The 10,484-nt window shown below is 49.7% G+C and overlaps 1 protein-coding gene across 1 annotated transcript; it reads right to left on the bottom strand.

The window, feature by feature from the left end:
* Positions 1–2,933: 2,933 nt before the first annotated feature.
* On the bottom strand, positions 2,934–8,060 carry LOC311341055 (protein ELFN1-like; the record flags this gene model as incomplete). Its single annotated transcript, XM_084465969.1, has 6 exons — positions 2,934–5,148; positions 5,374–5,540; positions 6,005–6,158; positions 6,274–6,503; positions 6,914–7,063; positions 8,049–8,060. 6 exons carry the CDS (start codon positions 8,058–8,060, stop codon positions 2,934–2,936), a joined length of 2,928 nt encoding a protein of 975 aa, XP_084322095.1.
* Positions 8,061–10,484: the final 2,424 nt, after the last annotated feature.

Here is a 10,484-nt window from a genome sequence, read left to right as displayed (position 1 = left end):
CAAATATTAATGATTTTCACACACTATTACAAGCTTTTGAGTGGTGCTAGACACAGCTGTGCTGGTTTTACTAACCCGTGATTATGGCTTTAACTGGCTTCAATGAGTCTTGAGCATTCGGAACTCAGTAGCAGATTATTACAAAATGATTTATACAGTGTTTGAATTCACCAATATAACCCTTTTACTGGTGCACCAGCTCATAGAGACATTTTTATATTTAATTTATCTATATATCTACTCCTTATAACAATAGCTCTTGGGTCAACCCTGCAAAGGAAACGCCATTTCATCTATTGACACTTGCAATATGTAATACTTTGTAAGATTGAAAAAAGTTATCGAGTTGAAATGTACTTGAACACAACTCCATTGGAACTCTGTAAAAATTAGATTTTTAGCAGGTTTTCTTTTTACAAAATGAACAGCATATATATATATATATATTTTTGTATTGGTTTAATTTAAATGTTTGAGTCTCCTGTCCCTGTAAGCCTCTCTTTGAAGAATATTGCCGATAGGGATACGATTGTGGTGTTAATCATGCCACTCTACCTCCTGTAAGGGTCCTTCACAGTTCAAACCTGCTGGATACTGCAGCATCTACATCGTTTGCTTGTGTGACTTCACCTGCAGCTGTTTAACTGCAAGCGTGCCTAGTCGGATTTTGTACACTGTCTGCTTGATTTGAAGTTAATAAAAGAGTGGAAATCAAAGCTACTTATACTGAGACAGGAGACCAGGTGTCGGGGGCCGGAATTTGGGAGTTTTTTAGGTTTTGTCCGTGAATCAGAAGTGTTCCTCTGACCAGATGACCAAATAGCAAGTAATCCTCTGAACGTATCAAGACACTGAGTTAAATACAGCTTTTACATTAGAAATAAAGTTCCAGCTGATAACGTTTTATTACACAAAGAATACATTCATTTAGCCTATGTGTGTGTCTATGTCTGTGTGTGTGTCTGTGTGTGTGTGTGTGTGTGTACTAGGGTTTTAGAGTAGTTAAGCAGGGGGGTGAGGGTGTATAAATAGTGTGGGCCGGTCTGGGGGACACGAGAGTGAATCCACTACCACAGTACTTTGGTCTTAGAAATGATTGGAGGAGAGAAGAGAGTTAGCAGTGAGCCAATGGCAATGATTCATCTTGTGCAAATAGTCGTTTGTTTTGGCAAAATGAACTTATGTGGAGGAGACGAGGTCTGTTATTAAACGTATTTAAAAAACCCTTTCAAATACTCTGTGAATTATCAAGGTGGACCTTGCACAGTGGCACCAGAGGAATCCAAAAGACGCGGTAACGGTGGGAGATGTGAGGAGAGAGAGAATGGGGGACTGTGGGTAAAGCACAGTGAAGCTACAGTGTATTCGGAAATGAGTTTTAGGCTTTTTTCTCTTGTTAAGACGTTTTCTGATTTCGAAGAGTGCAGATATGTTGCCCCCCATAGGAGTTGAAGACATTCATTTGAGGATTAGAATTTTTCTTTCTCTTCTCGCAATTATCGAGTTTTTCAAAATCAAAAACGTACAATTATCAGTGAGTTAAGCAGGTAAACTAACTTCAGGTACCGGAAAAGTCTGAAAGATTCCAAAAGCACGTTGTACAAACAAAAGAGTCCCCTCTGGTGCAAATATAGAACTGCTCTCACAGTCTTCTGTACAGCACTTCCACGCCAGAAGATGGGAAGCGGTACAACAAAAGTTTGGAGTTCTTTTTTTTTTTTTTTTTGTCAACAAGACTATGGAAAGTAGTGTCTGCTGGGCTCAGAGCAGAACACAACGACTCCGTCTTGGCAGGAAAGGAAAAGAAACAACTAAAGTGTCCGTCGGTGTCCGTCAGACTCTGTTTCGCGTGTATGTCGTCCTCTGCCTCCGAGGATTAAAACAGTCAAAACACAGTCACACGACAGAGCCATGCCATATTCAAATAACATAATAGTAAGGATGAGGATTGTAATAAGAATAGTAATCATAATTATTATAATAGTAATAACAACATATCATTCTACAGTGTGTTTTTTTTTTTTGTTCATAGTTCGTTCTAGAAAAACAGTGAAGAAGAGAGAGGGTGTTGAAGCACAGTAAATCTTTTTAGTTCCCCCCCCCCCTCCAGTCTTTTGGCACATGATTCTTTCTTGCTCTGGATCACCACCACCTTCCTCGTCCCAGGGGACCCGACCCCCGCATGTATCCCCCCACCATGTCTCACCTAAGAAAATTACAATCCATGGTCTTTACAAATGTCTGGTCTCACAGCATGGAGTTATATAGAAGAAGAATTACCCCCCCCCCCACACTTTGATTCATCCTTTCTCTAGTTAAAATGGCAGCCGTTCTCCCCTGCCTCAAAGTGGAGCAAATGAGAGTTTAACGTTATTCTGTCACGCGTCAATCTCCAAGGCGGGACCAGATCCCCGTGGGTGTGTGTTACGCGACAGGTTGCCTGCAACTCGTATTGTTTCTGCTTATGTTGGTGTTGGTGTTGGTGTGTTTTGTTTTGTTTTTTCCGTTTTTTTTTTTCTTCTCCCCTTCAAAACCCTAGTGTAACAATACAAACAGCTACATAATTCTGATCTATACTTTTCATTACGTTACAAAAAAAATGTCATAAGTGGGTCATAAAGTTAACTGATTTTTCGTTCAATACCGTAAATATATTACTTTGTTCCATGTTCTCAGAAGCAAAGGCGTGTCGTGTCGACTATGTAGTACGTGTGAGTGTGTGTGTGTGTGTATTTGTGTGTACTGTATACAACTGGCGCTTGTAGGCGTCTACATGTGTTAATGACCTACCTACATGTCTTTTTTCATATGTGTATGTGTGTGTGTGTGTCAGCGAGACATTATATTTATATATATATATATATCTATATATATATATATATATTTACTATTATTTCCAATTCTCAACGGGCTATCCATTCTAGGGGTTTGACTCAGGCTTTCTGCTGCGCGGATACACCCTTCCAGTAGTCCAGTATGTCGTGCAGATCCTCATCCTTGGCGAACTGCACCTTACGCCTCAGCGCGTGTCCCGCCGCCACGTATCCCTCCTCCTCCATCGAAGCCTGCCGGTGCCTCTTGCGGTGCAGCTTGAAGCGCTCCCACAGTCCCAGGGTGGGCGTGCACAGGAGCCCCTCGTCCTCCTCGTCCTCCTCGGGGCTGGAGCAGTAGCTGAGGTTGTGGTACTGCGGCGAGAGCGGGTAGTGGGGCGACAGCTGGGAGTAGGCCAGCTGGTCCCGATGCTTGGCCTGCCGGCTGAGGGTGAGCGGGTCCAGGACGGTGGGGTTCCGCCCCGCCGTGTGGTGGTGGAGCTCCTGCATGATCTGCGGGTGGTGCTGCTGCAGCTCCTGCAGGTGCTGCTGGGACCCGGGGTAGGAGTGACGGTGCTCGTTGTACTGGCGGATCCGCGCCGCCTCCGCCCGCAGTATGGCTGCCGCCGGGATCACCGTGCGGACGCCGTCGCCGCCTCCGCCGCCACCGCCGCCAACGCCGCCACCGCCGCCGCCGCCTCCTCCGCCTCGATCGCCTCCTCCTCCTCCTCCTCGATCGCCACCTCCCCCTCGCTCCCCGGGCGAGGTCCTCTCGATGTACCGCGTCTCGGACGAGTGGTAGCCCCCCTCGGAGCGGAAGGAGCGGGGGCTGCGGGCGGAGCCGGGAGAGGAGGAGGTGCTGGGCCGCTTGGCGGTGGCCGGGGCCTCCATGCTGTGGTGGCGTTGCAGCGACTGGTGGTAGGCCCTTCCTCGCTCCTCTCCCTTCCCGCCTCGCCCCCCTTTGTAGACCGGGGAGAGGAACTCCCCTCCGCCGCGCTCCCCCCGCTCCACCCCCTGCTCCGAGAGCAGCACCAGCTGGGGCTCGGCGGTGGAGACGGAGCCGCCCCCGGCCGTGGACGGCGACTTCATGGCCTGCTGGTAGGGGCTGGAGTCGGACTTGAGAGCGTCGATGCAGTTGTTGATGATCTGGTTGACTTTGTCCACCTCCTTGGCGATGGTGGAGATCTCGGCGACGGAGCCCTGGGGGTTTTCCTGGGGCGAGTCTCTCTCGCGCTCGCGCTCTCTCTCCCTCTCCCGCTCTCGCTCCCTCTCCCGCTCCACGCTGGACCCCCTGACCTCCATATAATTGAGCTTGGTGGGCTTGTGCACCGGCGTCTCAGTCACCTCCTGCAGCTTGTACGGATCTATCTCCCCTCCCTGGGGCATGTAAGGCATCCTGGATAGACTCTCACCTGCCAGCATCTGCTTCTGGGAAAGAGGACCCCCTCCTCCGCCCCCTCCTTCTATATCCCCGCCTCCTCCGTATTTGAGCTCGATCAGGGTCCTTTGTATCCGGTTCATCTTCCTCTCCTTGGCCTCCATGATCCTCTTCTTCCTCAGACAATGCACCACCAGGCCCAGGAAGAGCAGCATGCCAAACAGGCAGCCCAGGATGGTCATGATGTAGTGGGTGGCCGACGACTCGTTGGCTCGGCTCGCCGGGTCGATCCGTCGTCCGATGGGGATGGTCAGGCAGGTGTGGTTGACGCGCAACGAGTTCCGTATGGACGCCACGCAGTAGGTGTAGTCCGTGTGGGGCTTCAAGTTGTTCAGTTCAATGTCCTCTCTCTGACTCTTCAGGGTGCGGATGTCTGTGAAGAAGCTGTTGTTGTACAGCACCAGGAGGTACATCTTCCGGTACGGGTGTGGGATCCGGACGGTGATCACGGCGCCTAAAGGCAGCACCTGCTTGAGCATCATGACCGGATTGGACTCGGACAGGATGGGGCTGAGGCTGATGGTGTCGTCCGGAGGGGTGCCCGAGTAGCAGTCTTCCAAGCCGCACGGCGTCAGGATATCAGGGGACATGGTGCTGCTGTCGGACGGGTCGATCACAAAGTAGGGGGTGACGCTGCTGTCGACGTCCGTGCAGACGATGCTGAGCATGTGCAGGGAGTTCCGGTAGGCGGGCATGCGGGGGTTCTGGCTGAGGAGGTTGTAGCCGGCGAAGCCCGCCGGGGAGTCGCACACCATCCTCTCATTGGTCCGGTTGGGGAAGTTGGAGAGCCAGCGCAGGAAGCCGAGCAGCTCACAGGAGCAGTTGAAGGGGTTGGTGTACAGCTCGCACGTGGTCAGCTTGCTCAGCCCCGAGAACAAACTGCCGTCCAGCACCTGGAGCCTGCAAAGAGGAACGGTTTCAGCTCGCAAACTCTATGAACCACAAGACGCCCACAAAACCCACCGACGAGTTGTAGTCATCAAAACAATTCCAATGAACCGTGAACTGAATCCAAGGAGGAAACATGCAGTCATCAAATACTTTTTCCTCCTCTTCCTCCTCTTTCTCAAGATTCTGTGTACTCTCATCGCACGCACGCCGTCACACATACCGCCGCGCCCGTACCTGTTCATGGAGAGGTCTATGTTCTCTATGTTGACACACTCCCAGAAGGTGTTGGGGCTGACGCTCTCGATGAGGTTGGCCTGCAGGTAGAGGTACTGCAGCTTCCCCAGGCCGCGCAGCATCCCCTCCGTCAGATTCCTCAACTTGTTGAAGCCCATCTGGAGGACCTGTGAGCACGGAGACAAGTGGGATTATTGTAATCCTCCTGGAGCTAGCCAACATCACCCTGCATCAGCCTGCATCAGCCTTTACCAACGTTAAGCAGGTGTAACGTTCACAAACAGAAACACTCACGCGCCATCCACCATGTTTCACATGCTGATCTAAGCCTCGCCGGCTATACTCCGACTCGGATGTTTGTTGTTCACAATTTCCAATTCTGGCCGAGTTCCAGTACTTGCAGGCAGTAGGCAGTAGATGTGTACTGATGCCAGCTCCTCATTGCCCTGCTCTATTCGGAATTTGTTCAAATGCTCCTTTGTGGGAGCATTCTGACAAGATGTTGCTGTGTGTGTGTGTGTGTGTGGCTTTGCATATATTTCCACATATACATACAGTATATTTCCACAATACATGTTTATCTTTCCCATCAAGTGCATGTGTGCATTTCTGAGCTCATCCAGTCGCTGACCTGCAGGTTGAATTGGGCCGAGAAGGCCCCGTCCTCCACATAGCTGATGTCGTTCTTGGTCAGGTTCAGGTAGGTTAGGTTCCCAAAGCGGCTCAGAGAAGAGTAGTGGACCGACCGGATCTTGTTCTCGTTCAGCCTCAGATCCACAATGGTGCTGTTGGCAGACATTTGAAAGGGGAGGTGAAAGGTCTAGCAGGGGGTGGGGTGGGGGGGGGGTCATCAAGGATCACACTGCTGCGAATTCGACTGTAAAAAAAGCTTATATTTACCTGTTAATGTGCGGGGGGATGGCCTCGTAGGGGGGCTGGTTCATACTGCAGATAGCCAGCCACACAAAGCCCTTCTCCCCCTCGATCAGCCAGCAGTCCGCCGATGCCGTTGGTAGCCGCATGATTGACAGCAGGCTGAGCCAATAGAGGAAGGTGCCGGCGGCAGACAGCGCCACCGATGATGAAGCTGCAGAGTATCTGTGGTGGGATGCACCCGCCGCCCGCGATGCCTTGGCGGTACCCATTACAGAGAGATGTCTGGGGGGTCTGTCTGGTATCTAAGGTCTGTTGTTGCAGGTGGATCCCATCTAGAAAGAGGGCTCAGGGGCGGGTTGTATATATATCAGTTGTCCTGTTGCTAGGGCCTGCTCGTTGAAACTGCGTTGGAGCCGAGCAGCGCACAGCTCTGTTGTCAAGCTTCACTGTGCCTGGCTGTCCTAGTATGCTGAGATCTTTGTTGTATTGCAACTCCTGTATATCTGTCTCTGGTCGGAACAATAAGGTGGATCAAAGACAAAATGGACATGGACAGGGAGGGGGTCCCTCATTGGCAGTGAGCTTGTGTTTGGGTGAACCTGGCTATGGTTTAATTATAGGAGGGTCACATTTGATTTGTCTTGTATATACTGGCAGGTGGGACTTTCCTCTTCCTGGTGCCAGATTGGCTGTTGCTCATGTCCTCTGTGGCCATCTGCTTCTCTGATTGGACAAGTGTCCCCTTTCTTTCCTCCTCATTCTTCAGCGTCTCAGACTCTGTGTAAGACCAGGGCCCTGGAGAAACACCAGGTCCCTGGAGGAAAGGGGAGATAGAGATGGGAGAGCGAGAATATTACAGCGTTCTATAACAAGGGTAGAAAAATGCAGCACAGTGTTTCGGAGACGGCAACAAACCTGACCCTATTAGCTGCATGATGAAACGGAAGCAGTGAAGTCAAGTGCACGCACACACACACACGCACGCACGCACCCACGCACACACACACACACACACACACACACACACACACACATACACACTAGTGCTACAGTTGCAAACACTTAATCGTAATCTCTGCTACATCATTCACCGAAAAAGTTGTATTACACACTGATAATATATGGGATGCAATAATCTCCCCATACAGATATCTGCATATTAATGCAGAATCAGGACAAGATTTTGGTAAAGGAAGCGTTCTTGTTTTCAGTATGTTGTCTGAGTAATGTTGACTGAGTTTGAGTGGTTTTTCGTTAAACATTCCCTACAGATCAACAGCCTTGGCTATCGTCTGATGACGGCTCTGCTTTTCAATTAGCTTTGACATCTGTTTTGAGAGATTAGCCAAAATGTTGTCTGGACCTGAAACGCCTACAAAATAAATGTATGTTTGTGTATTCTGTGGAGAAACGTTGCAAAAAAGACATTGCTGTGGCTCAAGTTCCTAATCGGAATATGAATAGGAGGCCTTGGTGTGGATATCTGTAATCTGTTATACGGCTACATTGGAACCCTGGAATTATTTCCTGTGGTCCCCGCCAGTAAATCGTCGACGGCCACCAAGATTGGGAATGGACACAACTCGCTTTTCGGCTAATGTCTCTTTTATGACCTTAACTTGGGAAACGTATGTGAATTGTCTAGATCTGAATCGTTTATTTCTTCATGTATAGTATAGTTCTATACAGCAATGTCGTATTATATACAATACAACATGGTATTGTATATAAACAATAAATCGTTTACAATTGTATAGCCACGTTGCTGGGTCAGTTATAGGGACTCTGCCCCTCCCTACCTTCACCCGCATTTAAAGTGCAATGTCAATTCCCCATGGATGGAAAGATTAGAGGAGATAACATTTGGCTGACTAATATTGTTGGATGCGTTTTCAAATTTAGCTGGCCCTGTAGGCAGAACTGGAAATTTAGCTCGCCCGTGAGTACTTTACATATCAGGGTGTTTAATGTGGCGGGAGGACTGCTATGCATCAACTCCCCTCTCTCGGTTCCATCTCAATCTTCCACTAATCGTAAGCTAATCGCAAATAATTCATTAGCTTCACCGCTAGGCTTATGCATGGCCAGAGAAAAGTGCTGATGAATGAAGGATAATTTGTTATCGGCGAGTAAGTATGGATGGATTTAGAGGCTTGATAACCTTGTTGATGGGTCAGTCCGAGCAGCCCAGCCTTCTGCTAGTGGGCCCGTTATCGTAAGGCTCAGCAATAATAAGGAATTAAGGAATACTGTGGCGTGTGTGTCGATGACGGCTGGTTTAAGCAGCCTTACCTGGCCAGAGTCAGACTGAGTGGACTCTGGGGCTAGGGGTGGCTGCACACCTGTCACATTTGGCACAATAAATGTGCACAGGTTAAACCTGCCGTCACCACCACACACTGCACAAGGAGACCTCCTGCATGGCAACATGGAGCACTGTAAACCTCACAATAAACTGGTTTCAAACAATCACTACCCTGTGTCCTTTTCTGGAGGAGCCCAGTAAAAGTCACCAAGGTGGAGGGTGGCAGCCCACCTCAGTGGCGTGTAGCATGTACCTTGCTGAACCGCTGCCCAATGTGGGGCCCCCTCCAGACCACTGAGGACTCAGGGGAGCCACCACCAAGCACCGGACCTTTCCCCCCCTCCCCCAACAGCGCAGTAGAACCTAGCAGAGGACAGGGGAGGCAGCACAGCAAACCCAACTTTCCTGCGGCTATAGCCTCCCCTGCAGCCGCCCAGGCCCGGCCACCCCTCTGGCGGCCAGCACAGCACCCCAAGGCCCCCATGCTCTGAAAGGGAGATGGGGGCCCTGTCCTCCTGGGAGAGGGTAGCCTCATAGCAGACAACGCCATGTCCAGCGACAGCTCCTTCACCAGTCAGCCCAGGCCTCCGGTCCCCAGGATGGAGTGGGAGGGTCCATGCTCCACGGTAAGGTTAGCAGGCAATGATACATGACGACCATGCTCCACGTTGCCATTCCCGAGATGTGTGTGTGGTGACGGCTGGTTTAACCTGTGCACACTGATTACTCAACGCGCAACAGGAGGGCAGCCTCACCCAGCCCCAGGGTCCAATCAGTCTGACTCGGGGCCAGGTGAGTCTGCATAAACCAGCCGTCATCCGCACACACTCAACATAAGGATGTTTCATGTCAATTTAAAAGAGTATTTCATTGCATTTAAATTTCGTCTCTCTGATGATATATGAGCCCAAATACACTTGGGCAGCACAAAATATAAATGATTCTTTGGGACTTCACAAGTTTGCATTTTTGTTATACTATGAAGTCATCCAATACAATCAGTTGATTAATACTCCACTTGGAACAAAGGAATAGAAAACATTTGTTCATAAACTGCTAGCCTTGTGTATTACTATACTGTAAATAGAGTTAGGAACAGGGCAATGAGAGGAGAGCACAGGGCCCCGTTGTCTCATAATCCACCTATGGTAGACCACACTTACATTCTCAGAAACCCACACACACACACACACACCCACGCATGCACACACACACGCATGCACGTGCACTCACACAAGCAGATTCTTATACACTAACTTTCATACACACATACTCCCACATTGAACACATTTTTAATCGAAAAATCTCCCCCCCCCACACACACACACACACACATATTCCTTTACCATTCTGAGACCTCTCTCAAGACATTTTTAATTGCAACCAAACAATCACCCACACATACATACAGATATACACACACACACAGCACACACACGCAACAGACATCTTTACCGCACATGAGGTTCACACACAGAGACCGACACATTTTTAATTGCAACAAAACAACACGCACACACACACACACACGCACACACACACACACACACACACACACACACACACACACACACACACACACACACACACACACACACACACACACACACACACAACACACACACACACACACATTCCTTGAGCACTCCATTAGCCCCAGGGCCCTGATAGCGGCGGAGAGCTAACGATGGCAACGGCTCAGATACTGGATCTAATTAATTAATCTGCTCCAAATAAAACACTTCCTGCTCAAAAGCAAAACCACCAGCTGATATCCAACAAAGAGGGGGGTAGGACGCAGTCACGCGCTACGGTGACGTGTGTGCACAGAGAGTGGAGTCTGGTGAGGAGGGGGAGGGGGGAGGGGGAGGGGGTGGAGGGGAAAGAATTGGGTGTACGAGAAGAACAGGCAAAACGACAAGCCCGACCC

This window comes from Micromesistius poutassou (assembly GCF_964030765.1).
Source record: "Micromesistius poutassou genome assembly, chromosome: 3".
Classification (NCBI taxonomy): Eukaryota; Metazoa; Chordata; class Actinopteri; order Gadiformes; family Gadidae; genus Micromesistius; species Micromesistius poutassou.
The sequence above is the reverse complement of the archived record's forward strand: the minus strand, read 5'-3'. Positions and strand labels throughout refer to the sequence as shown.